Source organism: Babylonia areolata, chromosome 30 (genome assembly GCF_041734735.1).
Source record: "Babylonia areolata isolate BAREFJ2019XMU chromosome 30, ASM4173473v1, whole genome shotgun sequence".
NCBI lineage: Eukaryota > Metazoa > Mollusca > Gastropoda > Neogastropoda > Buccinidae > Babylonia > Babylonia areolata.
The window spans coordinates 11,050,733-11,070,740 of NC_134905.1; the positions used below are offsets into that span (position 1 = coordinate 11,050,733).

General features: G+C 42.4%; 1 protein-coding gene across 4 annotated transcripts in view; it reads right to left on the reverse strand.

Moving 5' to 3' along the window:
- The window catches only part of LOC143275469 (uncharacterized), a 75,736-nt gene extending 62,518 nt beyond the window's left edge, over window positions 1–13,218 (reverse strand). For all 4 annotated transcript variants that reach the window (XM_076579616.1, XM_076579614.1, XM_076579617.1 and 1 more), the window contains exons 1-2: window positions 13,127–13,218; window positions 12,770–13,002 (exon numbers count right to left, since the gene is read on the reverse strand). In XM_076579616.1, the coding sequence (XP_076435731.1) occupies window positions 12,770–12,808 (39 nt within the window). In that variant the 5' untranslated portion in view covers window positions 12,809–13,002; window positions 13,127–13,218. The remainder of the gene's footprint in view (window positions 1–12,769; window positions 13,003–13,126) is intronic.
- Between the last annotated feature and the right edge of the window lie 6,790 nt (window positions 13,219–20,008).

Genomic DNA, 20,008 nt, shown 5'->3' on the forward strand with positions numbered 1-20,008 from the left:
TTTATAGTGTGCTCTTGTTTGACCTTGATAATCAACTAGTGGACAGTTTTTGGTATCATGATTTCATATCTACATTTGTTTTGTTTTTGTTTGTTTTTTTTTCCACTGAAATTAATTTGGTTAAGGTTTAAATATATATATATATATATATATATATATATATATATATATATATATATATATATATATATAAAAGAAACTGTGTCAAAAAAGAGCAAGCATGAAACAATAAACAGTCTCGTATCAAAAGTAGAGGAAGTTCCAGACTGCATTATTATAAATGTTGAAGAACTGACTGGAGAGCCGTTTGTCTGTTTTTCTAATTACCAACGGCTGCAGTTTCAGTTAGAGAAGCTTCAATCAAGACATAGTTAGACGGAGACTGCTGGAACCTGTAGGCTCCCTATATCACATGGACATATCTGCTAATTATTGAGGACCTGTGCCCAGAGCACAGAGATTGCTATAACCGCTTCAAAACTAAAAATAAACAACACTCTACTATTTAAAGACCTCTACAAAGGATAATGAAATTGTTCAACAGCAGCCAGAAACTTTAGGCATTCCTCTGAGACATTGAAAAAAAAGTATTTTTCAACCCTGACTGCTAAAGATTTGCAACAGAAACGTAAGAAAAGAAACTAATTGAAAACAGCCGTAGTTGGAGAAGCTATAAGAGAAGCTGAAAGATACAGCCCAACGGAAACTGCTGGAATCTGTTAACGCCCCGTATAGTATGGAAAATGTCTTTGTGAGTTCCTGGAAACCAAAGCTAAGGGCATGGGTACCTGTTCACAAAGAACCTTTGTCGTTGAAGGACTTCCACAGAATATAAAGAACCTGCTCAGTAGCCAATAACTTCTTGGTGTTCCTCTTTACTTCCAGAGTAGGCAAAGCTAGAGCAGCCTTCATCACCCTCAAGAACCTCCAAAGAAATAGCCACAGCAACAAAATACGCATCTTCAGTTCAAGTCCATCCTTCTTCACGGATCAGAGCCTTGGAGAATGACCAAAAAGATGCTACAGAAAATCCAGACATAAATCAACAGTTGTCTGAGGCGCTTTTTTTATTTTTTTAATAGATCAGTTGGAACTGTGGCAAAGAGGTGGATATGAACCAGTGAAGAAACAGATCCTGAGACGAAAGTGGGGATGGACTGGCCATACCTTGAGAAAATCGCCTGTCCAGCACTACACGCCAGGCCCTGACCTGGAACCACCAGGGGAGAAGGAGAGAGGATGGCCCAAGAACAGCTGGAAGAGGGAGGGACACTGAAGCAGAACTGAAGAGGCTGGGATCCAGCTGGAGGGATGCAGAAAGGACTGCCCAGGGTCGAGTTCAGTGGAGAAACGTCGCTGATGGCCTCTGCTCCACAGGAAGCGAATGGCCAAAGTAAGTAAGTGAGACACTGAAGAGAGCAATTTTCAAACCAGGCTGCATCGTTTTCAACAAAGATGGAAGAAAGAAAATTAATCAAAGAAAAAGAAACGTGGACAACAGAGGGAACTACTGTATTTGAATATGAAGGCTGGACAACAGTGCTTCAAGCTGCAGAACAGAGAAAAGGGACGAAAGGTTCTTACAGAGAATAAGGTGCTTTGACCTTTTAGAATGGAAAACAAAATCTCACTATAGCTGCTGTGGGCAATATCTGTGAGGTCCAGTCCGTTGGAGAAGTGCTGATAAAGAATCTAAACAAGACCAAGATGAATTTGAGGAGTTAGACACACAGGCTTGTTTTCGAGCATGTGTGCCAGGTGATAGACAAAGAAATCATCAACAAACATAAGTACTTTGGCTGAGAATGCATCGAGATACCAGCTACAAAGTACAGAAGCTGAAAAGACAGGTTAAAGTTGTGACCAGAAACTGTTGTTTTATCCTTTCAACCAGGGAGAAAAGCTGTAGCCATATATTGTGTACAGCTCCAAAACGTCTTGGAACCTCCACTGGATTGCTACTGATGATATCATTCAGCGTCGGATGTCCTACCAAGTCAGTTGAAACTCGTTTCAAATCTGTACTGAGGTACAATTTGTACCTAGTTAAGGGAAGAAAAGCGTGGTATCTGCCAAGAGTGTCAACTTTTGTTTCTTTCCACGTTCTGTTTTGCAGCTCAGATCTGGAAGCTTTCTCTGCGAAAGCACTTAAGTATATATTGTACAACTTAGAGAATATTATGATCACCTATCTGCTGATGATTTCTAAGCCAACCACCTGGCACACGTGTTCGAAATCAAACCTGTGTGAATCCTCTAGATCCTCCTGGTTTGGTTTAGATTCTTTGTCAGTACTTCTCCAACAGACTGGAACTCTTAGGTATTACCTGCAGCAGCTGTGGTGATAATTTAACCGCTGGTCTCCAACAACTCCCGCAGAATGTGTGACGCCATTCCCGGTTTGAATGCAAAGCCCATTCTAAACCTATTATCTAAACATCTATTAAATCAAGTCTCTGTATCGTTCGCTGCAATATTATATTTGTTGTGCTCACACACACACTTAAATCAGTTAGAAGCATATTTGATTTTAGTTTAATCGTTCGTCAGTGTAAAGATTTCAACTGATGCTTAGCTTACGTCATTTTGTCCTTCTCGTCACCCTAATGCTACAGTTACAATTTTCATGATTTTCATTGTAAACACTTGACGACAACCACTCCACAACTAGTGTCCCTGTACACCATTGGCTGAGCTGACGCACCGTGTTTAATTAAATATCTCGTTTGTTGGATCAGTAAACTGCAAGTATTATATACTGGCAGAATCGTCACAATTCCATCTTTAAATCTATACCACTTGTGTTTGCCAACGTTAAACTGATAGTTTGTAATTTTCAGCGACAAGCTCGCTAAAACTGACCCTTTTCAGGTGACTTAAATTAAGATTATAAATTCATTTTACATAATCAACACTTCATTTTATACTCATTATAAAGTAGGTATTGAGCTCTTTCTTTTGCAACCTATCCGACGTAAATCGGTTCAGGAATCATTTAGAAATCTATCATTGAACGCCATGTAACAAACACAATTATAATCAGATTTAGCCTGATTGGGGACATTTTGTTTCACAGGCCACGCGGGCGTCATTGCATTTCGCTCAACTTGCATAAATAGCCACAGCAAGTGATCACTGGTCACTTTCACCTGAGCCCATTTGCTGCGATAGCCAGCTAGCCGACCACTGACTGTGTGTTACCCACAGTGTGTGGCGCGGCCCCAACGGACAGTGGTTCACTACGTATCACTTGCATTCTCATCTTCTTTATTCTTCTTCTCCTCTTCTTCTTATCTTCTTATAACTATTGTAAATAAAACAATAGAAACTCAGTAACTCTGAGTGCGTCCCAATTTTTTTCTTGTGAACATGTAAAAATGAGTTCAACAGAAACCGAAGAATATCTTAATACTAGTCTACTTCATTCCTGGGGGAGGGGGTTGCACAGTAACCCCCTCGGCCTCGCAGACTAACATAGAAGGAATAAGGAACTTAGAAAATAAAATAAAGTTTTCTTCCCACACAATTAAAAATACAAACAAATGATAATAAAGAAAACCCCAAAATAATTTTGTCACACAAAATTCATGCTGCACTCAAAGCGCACACATACTCCCACCCCCCCACCCCCCCCACCCCACCCCCCGCCCCCCACACTCCCCCCCACCGTACACACACCCAGAGACATTTCCCCACACACGATTTTTACACATGCTTGGACCTTGGCTGATGGCCACACAATAAAAGTTGATGATGGATGTGCTGTCTGCCGTCCATCTGAAACTGGAACGTGAAGGGAAGAAGGGAAGAAAGGGAGGGGCAGAACAGGAATAATGACCTCTTCCACCTTCCCCTGACCACAGGCAGTGGGCGGTACTGTTGAAGGGGCTGGCGGAAGAACGAAAGGAACGAAGTTCCACACAAGATGATGCTGAAGAACGATGACTGGGATGAAGAATGACGTTGAAAAGATGGATGAGAGGGTGATGTTGGGGAAGGGTCAAGGGACGCAACTGGACTGGGAAAAGGGAAACATTAGTGGGACAAAAGGAAATACTTGGGCTGTAGTGTCAGTACCTAAGCATTAAAACAATTACTTTAACACGAATTCAATTACATTTATTAGAAAATTTGCATTTATCACTGTTCTTCAGTAAAAATATAGCTCAGACCAAGTAAGTAGTCTACAATAAACCCAGGCAACTATAAAATACTACCACTTCTACCACTACTACTGCCACTGGTACTACTATTCATGTGGGAAACGAATTTTCCAGAACCTCCTAAAAATACTGACAATTTATAACGGCACTTTTTACTCCAAATTCCCAAAAAATTCAATGAAGCTATTTATTTCCAAATTTTATTGATTTGAATACGTGCAAAAGAAAACAATTATCTGACCACATATGCCAACAAACTAGCTCGCCAATAACCTTAACAGTGTGCAAACATTTCAAAAGATACCCCTTCATATTCATCCCAAGTTACATTCAAACAACTCCGTACTTGAAGCAAAACTTTACACATAAAAAAAAAACAACTGAAATGTTGAACTGAACAATGACATAAAATATATATACAAGTTACTTACGTTGAGCAACTTAATCCCCTGGGTTCAGTCAGAAAACCCAGCTCCAACACACAGGTGTTAACACAAACACTGGGCAATACATATTTGCCACAAACTGAACATCCAGGGGGATGATACTTGCCACATCAAACGTGAGAACTCTCCTGGATAACATCAAACCAGAAAGAACTGCACTGGTTGCCAAAGAGCTAGCTCGCTACAATGTGGACATGCAGTTCTCGTTTCGTGCCTAACAGACAAGGGCCAGCTTACAGAACGTCGTCGTGGATACACGTCCTTCTGGAGTGGTCGCAGCAGTGCTGAACGATGAGAAGCAGGCGTGGGATTTGCCATCAAATGTCACCTGGCCTGTAGACTCACCAAGCTTCCTGAGGGTATCAACGACCGTCTGATGACACTTCAGCTCCTACTTTCCAAGAAGAGTGCAACGCTGATTAGTGCCTACGCTCCACCATGACCAACCTAGATGACATTATTTGTATTTGTATTTGTATATCTTTTTATCACAACAGATTTCTCTGTGTAAAAATAGGGCTGCTCTCCCCATGGAGAGCGCGTCGCTACACTACAGCGCCAACCTTTTTTTTCTTTTTTCCTGCGTGCAGTTTTAATTGTTTTTCCTATCAAAGTGGATTTTTCAACAGAATTTTGCCAGGAACAACCCTTTTGTTGCCGTGGGTTCGTTTACGTGCGCTAAGTGCATGCTACACATGGGACCTCGGTTTATCGTCTCATCCGAATGACTAGCGTTCAGACCACCACTCAAGGTCTAGTGGAGGGGGAGATAATATCGACGGCTGAGCTGTGATTAGAACCAGCGCGCTCAGATTCTCTCACTTCCTACGCGGACGCGTTACTTTAGGCCATCACTCCATATTAAAGACAAGTTCTGTGAAGGAGACACCCTCATTTCAGCAGTCCTACAATCAGAGAAGCTCATTGTTCTCGGGGACTGCAAAGCCAGAGTAGGGCCAGACTACCAAACTTGGGAAGGGATCAATGGAAGACACAGCACTGGCAAGTGTAACAACAACGGCCTTCTGCTCCTCAAGACGTGTGCCACACATGACCTTGTCATCACTAACACCCTGTTCCGCCTATCCACCTGTAAGAAGACGTAATGGATGCAACCTCTCTTGAGGCACTGGTATCTTATAAACAACTGGACATCAGAGTGACGAGAGCCATGTGTGGTGCCGCCTCATCGCGTCCAAGTTAAGGCTTCGCATTCTGCCCATTGGAAGACCCCAAGGTCAGAAGACTGCAAAGAGGATGAATGTCTCCAAGCTGAAAAACAGCAAGGTTGCAGAAGAACTCGCCGACGATCTTGAAGGCAGACTGCCAGACACACCACAGGAAGACGGGACCAGCGTTGAGGAACAGTGGATGGCTTTCAGAGACGCTGTCTACACTACCACCCGCGAACATCTCGGACCAGCAACCCGAAGAAACCAAGACTGGTTCGTTGAGAATGATGAAGCAACAGTGGCACTGATAACTGTGAAAAATCAACTGTTCAGAACGCATCACAATATCACAAGCCAAGGAAGATGCCATTGCTAACACAAAAAGAAAGGTGCAGGTGAAACTTCGTGAGATGCAGGATAGCTGGTTCAGCAAGAAGGCGGATGAAATCCAGGGCTACACAGACAGCCACGACACAAAGCACTTCTACGAAGCGCTTAAGGCTGTATTCGGACCCCTGCCAGTCCGGATCCTCACTCCTCTTCAATGCTGATGGGAAGCAGCTGCTGACAGAGAAGAAGCAGATTCCGGAACCGTGGGCTGAGCACTTCAAAAACGTCCTCAAACGTCCTGCCAACATCAATGACGAGGCCAGTGCTCGCCTGCCCCAGGTAGACCTCGACACCCTCCACACAGACGATGAAGTCGGGAAGGCAGTGAAGCAACTCTCCTGTGGCAAAGCACCAGGATCCGATGCAATCCCTTCTGAGGTATACAAAGCCAGAGGCCCTGCCATGATGCAAAAGCTGACTAACTCTTTGAGTCTATGTGGAACGAAGGACAAATCCCGCAACAGCTGAAAGATGCCAGCATAGTCCACGTCTACAAGAGGAAAGGCAACCGCCAGTCTTGCGACAACCACCGCGACATCTCCCTCTTGTCTACTTCTGGGAAGATTATGGCCCGTGTCCTGCTCAACCATCTTTTCCAACATCTTGTGAATGGTCTCTTCCCAGAAAGCCAGTGTGGCTTTCGTGCTGATTACGTAAACAGGATCGCCAAAAACAGTGCCACTATTGGGAGACTCCGTGAGAACGTCTGTGAGCGGAGAGGACTCAGCGCTACCACTAAGCTGAAGATCTACCTTGCAGTGGTCCTTACCACCCTCCTTTACACCACCGAGACCTGGACTGTCTATAGCAGACACGCAAAACAGGTCAGTCGCTTCCACCTGAGCTGTCTCCACAGAGTCCTCCACATCAGGTGGCAGGACAAAGACCCGACACGGAAGTCCTGGAACGAGCTGGCCTCTGCAGCGTCTACACCCTCCAGAAAGCCCAAGGACGGTGGGCTGGATATGTGGTCAGAATGCCAGACAGTCGACCGGCTAAGTAGCTGCTGTTCGGAGAACTGTGTCAGGGCAAGCGCTCATTTGGAGGACAGGAGAAACGCTACAAAGACTTCCTCAAACCGTCCTTCAAAGACCTGGGCGTCGACATCAACATGTGGGAGACGCTTGCTCTGGACCGTCCAGCTTCGCGCAGCAAGATCACCACAGGAGCCCGTGCAGCTGAACCCAGGCGCATCACCGAGGCGCAACGAAAGCGTGCTGTGCGCAAGACCCGAGCTGCATCCACTGCCATGACAGCACTCACTTGTGTCCCATATCTGGGCGAGCCTTCAGGGCCCGGATTGGTCTCATCAGTCACCTCCGGACCCACATCCACCGATCTTCCGATATTTGAAGCCATTGTCATCTTCGAATCCAAAGTACGAACACCTCTTTTTGAGAGCTCTCCAGAGATAGAGAGAGAGAGTACAACAGGCGTTCGAAGTTTATACATTATACAAAAATATCTGCACACGGGCACACGAAATAGGGGGGTGGGGGTGAGGGGTAAAAAAGGTCAAAGACGAAAGTTTCCTCTCGCGACAAAGGCGAAGTGGTGTTCGCAAAATTAGCTGGGCCTTTACTGGGAGACAGCATTAAAAGGTTGCGGCCTCCAGCTTTGTGATGTGTTAGTAATGAAATAACTTTGTTGAAATAATGAAAATTAAAAACGCCTGGCCTTTCTGGTGGATATAATGATTCTGTCCGTACCATGTGTGCGTAAAAACGGAAATCATAATTTCAAAATGCGAAAACACATCCATGGTTGATTACGTAAACAGATAAACTGAACCGCACAGTGTGCTGCAATGAATTCAACATAGCCTACTGGCTGACGCAGGCGGTCTTTCTGTCGGAGAAAAAAAGTCGACAGTTTTGTGTGAATTGAAAATTACTTCTTTTCAAAACACAAAACCTGTGCTGCATTCAGTTGACTGCCTCACAAAATGACAGCACTGCACGATGGGGACACTGCAGGCACGGCTATACAAGACTGCATGGGAAGGATTGGTGTAGTGACGGGTAGAGGGCGGGGGGTGGGGGTGGGGGGGTTAGTGCGGCAATTATCAATAATTTGAACGTCAGTTCTCAAGGAGACGACAGCTGATTCCGTTAAATGATAAACCACATTGCTTTCTGTGAAATTTGACAGGTATGTGTTGACTCACAGACATACAAAATTCGCTGTAATCTGTATGAATGAAAATGTATATCTAAAAAATAACAATAAAAATATAAATGAAATAATCAAAACGCTTGAACAGATGATATCAAAGGTGTTCTTTTTTCTTTTTTTTAATTAAACAGAAACGATGTTGCCGAGGATACGACGGAACTGAACAAAAAAGCCTTAATGACTTGGGTGTGGGTACAAGGGGATGGGATTTAGCTGGTACTGTGATGGCATTATATTATGCTCTTCTTTGACTTAATGTCTGATGAACGAAAAAAAAGTCATCGAATACATTCTCAGTGATCACCGTGTTAGACGAAATCAACGTGTTTACCAAACTATGCAGCTGGTCAAAGGAAGCCTGGAAATACACAGGACACAGTCATGATCTAGAACACAATGGGTGAGTGACACACTCTAAACATTATAGAACCCAGAACATTACACAGAACAAAGAACATGCATAATACCCAGAGCACACGGGCTGAATAACCGAGTGGTTAAAGCTTTGGACTTTCAATCTGAGGGTCCCGGGTTCGAATCTCGGTAACGGCGCCTGGTGGGTACAGGGTGGAGATGTTTCCGATCTCCCAGGTCAACATATGTGCAGAGCTGCTAGTGCCTGAACCCCTTTCGTGTGTATACGCACGCAAAAGATCAAATACGCACTTTAAAGATCCAGCAATCCATGCCAGCGTTCGGTGGATCATGAAAACAAGAACATACCCAACAAGCATGGCTGCCCACATGACGTGGTAAATAAACAAAACGAACCCCCCAAAACGGATTATGGCTGCCTACATCGCGGGGTAAATAAACAAAACGGTCACACACGTAAACTGTTACATGTCTGTCTGAGTGTGTATGTGTGCGTGCCTGAATCCGATTGAATGACACAGGAAACGAATGATGAACGCCTAATGGCAGCCGTCAGTCGGCTCTATCCAGGTAGGCAGTCTGTTGTGCAAATGACCCCGAGTTTGAAAAGCGCTTAGACCTTGGTCTCCGATCGAAGATAGGCGCGAAATAAAAGTATCCATATCATCATCATTATCACACATAATCTGGTTCACAGCGGATCCTAAACATGGAGCCAACAAGGCAAGATAGGGAGAAAAAGAGAATTATAAATTTATCAGTTTGGGAAACCCTCCCAACAGCCCTCTCCTCACCATTAGGAACAACTATAAACTGACTGGACACAAAGCCACTGGGAAGGAACGGACGACACCCCATCCATCACAGCAATGCTTCTCCAGCCCTTCAGGGTGGCGTTATCTCAGAGTCCACTCCTCACCTTCCATTACACGGGCATTTGTGGGACAGGAAGTGTAATGAGAAAGCTGATGACTCTTTCAGGTAAGCCGCAGTGGTTGTCAGCATGGAATTAAATGCAGCGTTTGTGTCAACGGCCCAGTCGTTATTGGAACATTACCTTAAAAGTTAAAGGGCAGCGGTGAGTCAGGAATGAAATTATGCTCTTTGCGGGTGCTCGTTTTGTTTGACATGATTGTATCATATTGCTATCGTGTTCTCCACGCAACACAAAGTGGCAAAAGGATGAGATCTCTTTCGATTTGGACAATAAATCTATAAGATGAAAAAATCTGTTCTATAACCTGATAACGTTCCATTGAAGTCTACACTCAGCAGATTAACAAAAAGATCAACTGCGTAGGCCTTGGGTACAGAACAGTACAATGAATTCTGCAGAAACGTGTGCGTGGGTGGTCGGTCCGTTGGAAGAAAAACGCTGTAAATAAACAAACACCAAACAACCTGACACACTCAGCTCACCACACGTGTGCAGCTGGCAGCGTCACTTCAAGCTGACGACAGGCATTGCTCAGTGCTCACACAGGAGACACGGTTGACGGAGAACGAGTAGGTTGGGTGGGCTTGGAGGCTGGAGGGGTTAGGAACTATGAATATAATTTGAACTTTCCAAAATAGTATAACTGATTCCGCTAAAAGATAAATTATGTTGTGCAGTGTGCAAGGGGTTTGCTGCTGTTTGAAGAAATAGGTTGACTCAGTGATGGAAAATGCTGTACGAATGAAGAAACTACCTTTTAAAAAATAAACATTTCTAAAAGACCACATCTGGAAAAGAATTACAGTGCATAATATAAATACCACTTCAAAATAAGAACTAGAATTCGTAATGTTTCAAAAGCACACTAAAATGTAAACTACTGTATAGAATAGTATCACGTTAGAAATGCAGAATACATATCACATGTAGAATAACATCATGGTAAAGATGCAGAATATGTAACACATGAAATCAACTAAATAGAATATATATCACATAAAACGATAAATTCTAACACATGATGATTATATTTCACATTCAAATAAAACTATGATGCATAACATACATCGCGTTACAAGATAAACTTGTAACGCAGAAGAATATTTTTTTAATTGAAATTCCGCTAAAATGATGACTGAAGATCATATATTAAATATAATACTGCAATGCAGAAGATGTATTAAAATATGAACTAGTGCGTAGATGTACATATCAAAATATGAACTACAATGCTGAAGATATACTGAAATTTAAACTACAATGTCAGCAGAAATACCCTGGTATTTCTTAATGAGATGACAGGAACACCTCAGTGGACTATCAAGGAGAGAAAAGGAAAATGTCCAACAATTTTACAACAAAAACTGTTCAAAATATATTAGTCCTCTTGTATGGGTCAAAGTTTCAGAAAGTCACGAAGACTGAGCATCAGCCACAAGCTTGAAACATTCCGGAATCGTTGCCAACGCGGAAATTGAAAATGATTTGGCCGAACCCGAGATCAAGTGAACATGATGCCGAATAGGACATGTCCTCAGCATGCCGCCAGATGGCTGCACTTCCAGGAACAGCTCTTCACTGGACACCACATGGAAAAGGAACGGATGAAGACCAATGGAAACATGGAGCAGAAAAGTTGTAAAAGAACAGAAAGAAAATGGCTGTACAGATATATAAGGAATACCAGTTAAGACAGCAGCAACAGAGGTCTCATGTGGCGGCCACAGGGCGGACTAATCGATCAGATAAAGAGCAATGTTTTACGATGGCGGTGACGATGCTTTTATATGACCTGTATAGGGGCACCTCATGTGAAGTCAGGTCATCTCTTGTTTTTTGTTGTTGTTTTTGTTTTTTGGGGGGTTTTGGGTTGTTGTTTTTTTTGTTTGTTTGTTTGTTTGTTTGACTGTTTTGGATTAGTCCCCACGCTATGACACCTCCATGAAACTGTACGAAAAGCCAGCTGGTCAGAAAGCCTTTAAGTGATCACAGCGCTGAGTCGTACACGCGCATTTGTCATTCAATATCAATGGCCAAAGAAATCCTTCAGTCAAACTGTGTGAAAAGGGGGACTGGGTTGGGGGCGGAGAGAGGGGGCGTGGGGGGGGGGGGGGGCGAGTTGTATGTCTTGAGAGCGTGTCAGGAGATTTTATCGGCTGTTGGCCGTACTAAAAGGGAGGGCTGTGTCAATCTGATTCCGTGCGAGTTCCATAAAGCAGAGGGTATGGTCCTGTCAAGGCCAGCACAGTTTATACGCTTTGATCTAAGGACTGGGACAAAAAAGAAGTGGGGGCGTCGATATTATACAGCTCGGGATCTAATTCTTGTTGGGGGAGGTAATGAATTCCTCAGTCCCGGTCTTCCTTCACACACACACACACACACACACACACACACGTCCGTGCGCATGCAGGCGCAGAGACGACGGGTGTGGAATGTGTGAGTCTATGAGAGAGAATTTGTGACAGTAGAATAGTACACAGTAGAATTGTGTGCACGCGCGCGCGCGCGCTGTGTGTATATGTGCCAGTGTGTGTGTGTGTGTGTGTGTGTGTGTGTGTGTGTGTATGCCGGTGTGTTTGTGTGTGTGTGTGTGTGTGTGTGTATGTGTTGTGCTGAATGATATGTTTCCCATATTTCCTTTCAAATAAAGTTGTAATGTAATGATTGCATTGTGTGGGTTTTAAGTGCAAGTTTGCGTGGATATATTTGTCTGAGAGATATTCCACATTCCAGATTCCAGATGGTTTAATGTTCATAAGTCATATGACTCCAAACATTGCCGATCAACGATAACAGTCATTCAAGTACATTACCATCTTTTAAAGCTGATAAATGGATCACACACACACACACACACACACACACACACACACACACACACACACACACCGGCACACACACACTCGTTGTTAAAGCCCCCATTTAAATTAAACCACGCCCCCTTCTTGCCTCTGGTCGATAGTAATCACCCAACAAGTGGGAACGCTTAACAGTTTACATGAGAACAAACTGCGGAAAACGGTATATTCCAATCCACCCCACCCCTCTCTCTCACCCTCCCGCTCCAAAAAAAAAGTGAGAGAAAAACCAAGAAACCATGGTGCTCACCTGCCGTGCTTCGTGATCACTGTCCCTCTCTTCCGCCATCACCTCCCTCAAGTGGCATGTACTGGTCTGGGAACCGGTGCCGCGGTAAGCTTAATTGTCATCGTCTTGCTCTTTGCACGCGCAGAGCGGTGCGGTTGCGCGCGCCTCCCGCCCCGCGTTTGAAACGAGGCCAAATTTCCGGTGCGGCTGTCAGGGCAAGTGGCGATGCACTTGACTTTGGGGAGGCGTATTTCCTGCTTCGACAATACACAAAAGAGGGTCCCTGTACCAGCACAGGTGACAAGAGAAGACCGGGAAGGGGGATGGGGGGCGGGGGTAAGAAGAACTAGAAAACAGATTTCCACTCTTGCTACTGACCTGTCAACCAGTATTGCCGGTGCGCTCAGTGTTTGTGTTCTCTTTGTGTTTAAAAGACAACTGCCGGTCATGACACTGCAGTTTTCTTTTTCAGTCTTATGTCACCGCTACATTTAAAATGCAGCTTAATATGACAATACCTGCTGAGGGAGGGGCGTATGCATGCATCATGACCAACAGATAGACGGCACTTCAGTACTGCATGTTTAATCTTTTTTCTTTCCCTCGGCCGTGAGGCTAAATGAACTTTGAAATATCCGATTTCAAGTTGGCGGAAATACACCCTTATTAGCATGCTACACACTAGAAGTGGTCATTAGTAACGGTGACTGCCACACGTTTACAGCCACTGATATGCCGATTTTCGTTTTCCAGGCATGAAAAAAGACTTTCCAAAGCGGTCGCCGGGTCTGTCTGTCTCCAGTCCGTCCTCCTGGCCGGTCTCTGTCTCTCTAGTGTCTCTCTCTCGGTGTTACTGACTTCTGTTTGCTTTTTATCTTCGTTTATTTTCTTTATGCTGTTCTCGTAAAAACTGTTTTTTTTATATTCATCAGTACAGTAGTTACCATTTGCTTCTTTGTTAATTCGATGTATGTGTACCAATATACGCATAGTAGTCCGCAGTCATGTAATATATAGGTATACTGTGTGTGTGCGTGTGTGTGTATGTGTGTGTTCGACAGAAAGATGCATCATCACCAATGTTGAGCAATCATCGTCGTCTTCAAGATCAATCAACATGGGTATTCTGCAATGATCAATTTCCCCACTTTTGTTCAATGTGTTATATGATTTGCCAAAATATTAGTCTGAATCTATAAACCTCGTCCAATACGCTTATGATCTAGCAGTTTGGTTGAACAGGCTTGCGTTATATCATTACATTAACAATTCATATCAATCAGAACTTGACAAATTAAACATTTATATGAAAGATAATGGATTACAGTTTTCAACTAAAAAGACACACATGATACTTTTTAATAATGGTGATGCCCCCCCCCCCCTCTCCCCCCCACCAAAAAATAAAAGTAAAAAATTACCAACTTTTCATCTTGATGGAAAAGAACTCTTCTACGAATCCGAGGTCAAAGTCCTTGGTGTTTATTTTACCCCAAAGCTAATTTGGAAGAAATATCTAGAAAACATTATATCAAAAGCAATGAAAAGCTTAATTTTTCTTAAAATCGTCAGCAAACAGCCTTGGGGTCAAGATTCAAAAACACTTATTCATCTCGCTACGGCACTGGTAAGAATGCTTTCGTTTAAAAATTGCAAAGCCTAGATAGCAAAACCATATATAATAAAGTTAGCCCTTATTGTTCCGTTTCATACGAACACATTACAGTCGTATAGAGCTGCAGGAATACTACCTCTTAATGAATTAAGAAAGCTAGCATCGGCAAGATATGTAATTAGAGCAAATGCTACAGAAAATTCTGTCAAAACTGCATACGGTCTGAAAAACTTTTTTTTTCGAAACGAGCGAAACAAAACAGAAATCTAGAAACTATTTCTACATGCGTGTCAAATGCTATTAATCAGTCAAATGTTGATCCACAAAATGTTGCTCCGATTATGAGCACTTCACCAGTTCCACTATGGGAGTTAACTGGAGCAGCTTTTGACATTCAATATTGTAAAATTAAGAAAGATGAAAATCCAAATATTCTAGCTGCTCGAGTCAAATAACACTTGTCTGAAACATACCCCCACCACTTAAAAATATATAGACAGTTCTGTTCTAGAAAATCAGTTTGCTGGTTCTGGATATACAAATCCTGCTTTGAAAATTGAAAAGTCATATCATATTGGAAAGGCTTCTTAATTTTTACAGCTGAATTATCTGCCGTTCTTATGGCATTAACATATCTAATTCATCTGCCCCTAAACATGAATAATGTTTTATTTTGTGTCGATTCAAAATCAGTTCTGCAGTCTATCAAATCAGGTTGTATAAACATTAAACATAACATCAATTTTTAAATAAGACTTTTGATTTACTGTATTCAAATGAGAGGAACTAATATTGAAATGTGCTGGATTCCCTCATACTGTGGGCTTATTTCTCATGAACGTGCAGATTATCTTGCAAAACTTGGAGCTAAAAACACTTTAAATGCAGTTGAACCCCCTCATCGTTTATCATCATCTGAAATGTGTAATATTGTTGAAAGAAATATGCTAAATTCCTTTCTGTCTTTAGAATTTTAGAAGTTAATACGTCTGCCTCATTAAATGCTAAAAGAACTGGCAGGGCTGTTAAGAGCATGGCATTTAGATTATTACTAAATGCACCATACACAAAATATTGTGAAAATATTGAATGCATTTGCAAGGGACTTTTAACAGTAGAGCACGTTTTGACCTGAGCGCAGAGCTGCAGTCATTTCTAGCCCAGTCATATTACCATTGTCTACGTCCGCTGACAACCCTTTTTTTTCATCGCTGTATCTTCATATTATAACATATCACATTACTATTACAAAGACCTCTCTGATCGCTGTATCTTCATACTTTTACACATCACATTACTATTACAAATACATCTCTGATCACTGTATCTTCATACTAAGTATAACACATCACAATACTATTAATAACAAAGACATCTCACCCCACCCCACCCCCCTCCTCTTTTCCCTTTTTCTGCTTCACATGAACTTCTTCATTGGAAAAAACATTATTACCAAAAGCCCCATACACAAAAGATTGTGAACATATTGAATGCATTTGCAAGGAACGTTTGACGGTTGAGCACGTTTTGACCCGCTGTTTAGAAATGAAACCTTTTTTGCCTCCAGAAATTACTGAGCACGTGTTACCAGTTTCACATATTAATTTTTTTGGAAAGAGTTATATATTTCAAAATGGTCTTTATTAAAGTTAGCTAGTTATGTGTTAAACAGCCCAGTTGGTCATTTATTGTAGGTCCCCACATCATCCTCTTTTCAAATAATAATCTACAGAAGTAGTGTAATCAATATTTGATTATTGATTAATTCTCTGTCCTAATCCTGCTTCCCCCGTACCCCCCTCTCACACACACCCTTCCAATATTATGTTGTTTTTCTCCAGTCACTGACACTCACTCTCTCCATTTTACATTTTGTACTCTATCTTTTCCACATTCTGTTCTCTCCCTCTCTCGCTTTTCCTTCCACAGTCCCCTACCCCTCGCCACCCTCCACCTCAACCGCCCCCTTTACATTTGAATATACAGAAGTGATGATTTCTAAATAACAATCATCATCATCATGGTGTTCTCGACGGTAATTTGACATGTCACGCAGCTGAATGTTTGACATGTTTTCATTTGGCTATTGTCGTGATACTGATACTTGATGATATGGATGTTTATATTGCGCAAGCCTATCCTCGTTCGGAGACCAAGCTCTAAGCGCTTTACAAACTCGGAGCCATTTTTGCACAACATGCTGACTACCTGGGTAGAGACATGCAACTGACAACTGCCATTCGGCGATCATCATTCGTTTCCTGTGTCATTCAATCAGGTTTCAGTCACGCACACACACTCATACAGACATGTAACAATTTTCATGTTTTGCCGTTTTGTTTATTTACAATGCCATGTAGGCAGCCATACACAGTTTATATATATGCATGAACTCAAGGCCTGACTAGCGCGTGGGGCTACACTGCTGTCAGGCATCTGCCTAGCAGATGTGGTGTAGCGTATACGGATTTCTCAGAATAATAAAGCCTCCTTGATAAACTGAAACTGACCAATAAGGATTATCATTTGACATGTTGTTAACCAACAAAGAATGTCATTTGACATGTTGTTCTACCAGTAATTATTGTCATTTGCCATGTTATCGTTTGACCAGTCATGATTGTTATTTGACATGCTATCGTTTGACCAGTAACCATATATCAATATCATATCAATATTAAGGTGTGTAGGCCCGATAAGGCCTTTTACCTGCTTGAAGTGGGGAAGAAAAAGAGAGTCCCCACATATAAGCATTTTCCCAACATTGAGTGCGCAATGCTTGTCAGTTCAGAAGTCAAGAAATATCTGGACGAGTTTTGTATTTAAGATACATTGTCATTTAACATGTTATTGTTTGACCAGTGATCATTGTCATTTGACATGTTATCATTTGACCAGTAATAATTGTCATTTGACATGTTATCGTTTTACCAGTGATGATTCTCATTTGACATGGTATCGGTTGACGAAAATGATTGTCATTTGGCATGTCATCTTTCTACCAATAATGATTGTCATTTGACATGTCGTTTGACCAGTCTTGATTGTCATTTGACATGCTGTTTGACCAGTAATGAGCGCTATTTTGACATGTTATTGTTTAACCAGTAATGACTGCCATTTGATATGTTGTTCCACCATTTATGTTTGTCATTTGACATCATTATTTACCCAGTAATTATTAATATCATCATTTGGTCATTTGACCTGTTGTCCGACCAGGAATAATTGTCATTTGACATGCTTGTCCTTAGACTAACAGTAATTGTTATGTGACATGTTGTTCAACTCGTAATGATTCTAATATCATATATTGCTCAACTCGTAATGTTTCTAATGTCATATGTTGTTCAACTCGTAATGATTGTACGATGACATGTTGTCCCAAGACTAGAAATAATTCCTGTGTGACATGTTCGCCTTTTATTCGTAATAATTATCATATGACATGTTCAGTTTTGTCAGTCAAATGACAATGGTCATTTGACAACAGCAAAAATAAGAAGAAGAAAAGCAAGAACGATAATGTCATTTACCAAGCTGTATTGTCATTTTATCATGACATGGCTTCCGACACCCTCCATCCTCATCCCCCACGTTCTCTTCCCATCTCTCCCTTCTTCCATCTCCCCCTTCTCAGTCCTTGACAGAAACGAGGCACAGCAGTATGGGTTGACAGGTGTGCCTGACGTGACTGCTTGCCACTGACGAACGCTGGTCGAAAGAGCAAGCGTGTGCGCCGAGAGAGAATGGGGTTTGCACGGAGAGGCAATAATTTTTTTTATGGTGGAGAGGGTGGAGAAGAAGGGCGTTGGGGTGGTATGGAGGGGTAGGGGTGTGTGTGTGGATACAAGAGAGGCCGGAAATGTGTCTATACAGGCGCAGTTCAAGTCGTGTCGTCTGAAGAGAGCTGTGAGGTGACTGCTGGTTGGGAGTGGGGAACTTGGGTTTTGGAGTGATTCAAATGTTTCGGTTTATCTTGTCTCAGTCTGTCTGTCTCCATTGTGTTGTGCTGTGTGTACGCGTACGAGCGATTGTATGTTCAAGTGTATAGACAGGGATAGCATTTTCGGAAAGTCGGTTCAGCACAACACACACACACGCGCGCGCGCGCGCGTCCAGCATTGAAACAGCAGAGACAAAACTTAATACACATATGGCAGCAGAAGCTACAACAGCTATACCGACATCCGAAAGAGAAATCGCCGGAGCGACAACAGACACCATCGAGCAGAGGGACACTTCAACCACTACGATACACCTGAACTCTGAACATTTCCTCACTTCGACAGACAGACAGAATATCAGTATCCACGGAACAGGCCAAGGAGAGGTTGGTCTGACAGATACAACCGACGTCACTACCCCTCATGCCCTGAGGACAACGATAACTTCCACCACCTCACAGGAAGACGCCACTCAGCGTTCGAGAAGGGCGACGGTGAACATGGCTACTTCCCCGGCACACGACGCTCCCGGCCTCCGGCGTGTGAACGACGATGAATACAGCTACCACCCACATTCACGACGTTCAGCCCGCTCCGGATGGTCTTATTATGACAGACTACAAAATATGTACTATGATCAATAGAATGTACGCGAGCATATAAGTAGATCCACCGGGCAATAGAGCATTTTACATAAACTGTAGACATAGGTAAAAGTCGTATCAACATTCTTTCATGGAATATCAAAGGTTTCATAGAAACAATAGATGGTATTCGCGTGAATAAACTGAAAGACTACTAATTCATCAACAAATTACAATCATATGATATTGTATTCTTGGAAGAAACTCACTTAAACTATGAAAGCACAAAGGAAATATTTATCAGTTCCAAATTTTGCTCCAGGAATCCATTATTATCGAGAAAAACATAAAAGGGCACGTAAGTCTTCAGGAGGAATATCTGTCTTTGTAAGAGATGAACAAAGAGACATATACAATTTTTACCGCAAAGCAACTGCGATCTTGTGTGGATCCACATACCAAACGCAGCTGAAAAGGAAAACGACACATATATCGGCTGTTGCTATATACCACCAGTATCATCATCTTTTGGTAAACTACATTCACCCCAGATATGGGATAGGTTGGAAAGCGACATAGAACATTTTTCTACAAAAGGCAATATTATCTTATGTGGCGATTTCAATGCAAGGACAGGAATGGTTACTGATTATATTAACACAGGCTACGATGATGATACCTACCTGTCGTCTTACCCTGGTTATACTGATAGAGTAAACGACAGATGCTCGATGGACCAAACTGTTCACAAACTTGGTCGCAGACTAAACGATATCTACATAAGCAATGATCTGCTTATTCGAAACGGTGGGACCCTGGGTGATTTAGAAGGAAAATATACATATCACATACAACAAGGTAGCAGCGTTGTAGACTTTTTCACAAACGAAATATCTGAAATGAATGTAGAAGGTATCAGCCCGTTTTCCGATCATTGTCCGCTACGATTGTCAATGTACTTGTCAGTAAGGAAACGGAAAAGAAAAAAATCGCCTTACACTCACAGTAATGAGGAATGCAACAACCAAAACGAAAGTTATACTAATTTTTTCTGGAATGAACATTCTGCCAGCGCTCTTGGTCATGCACAGGACAAATCAACAAATTATTACAA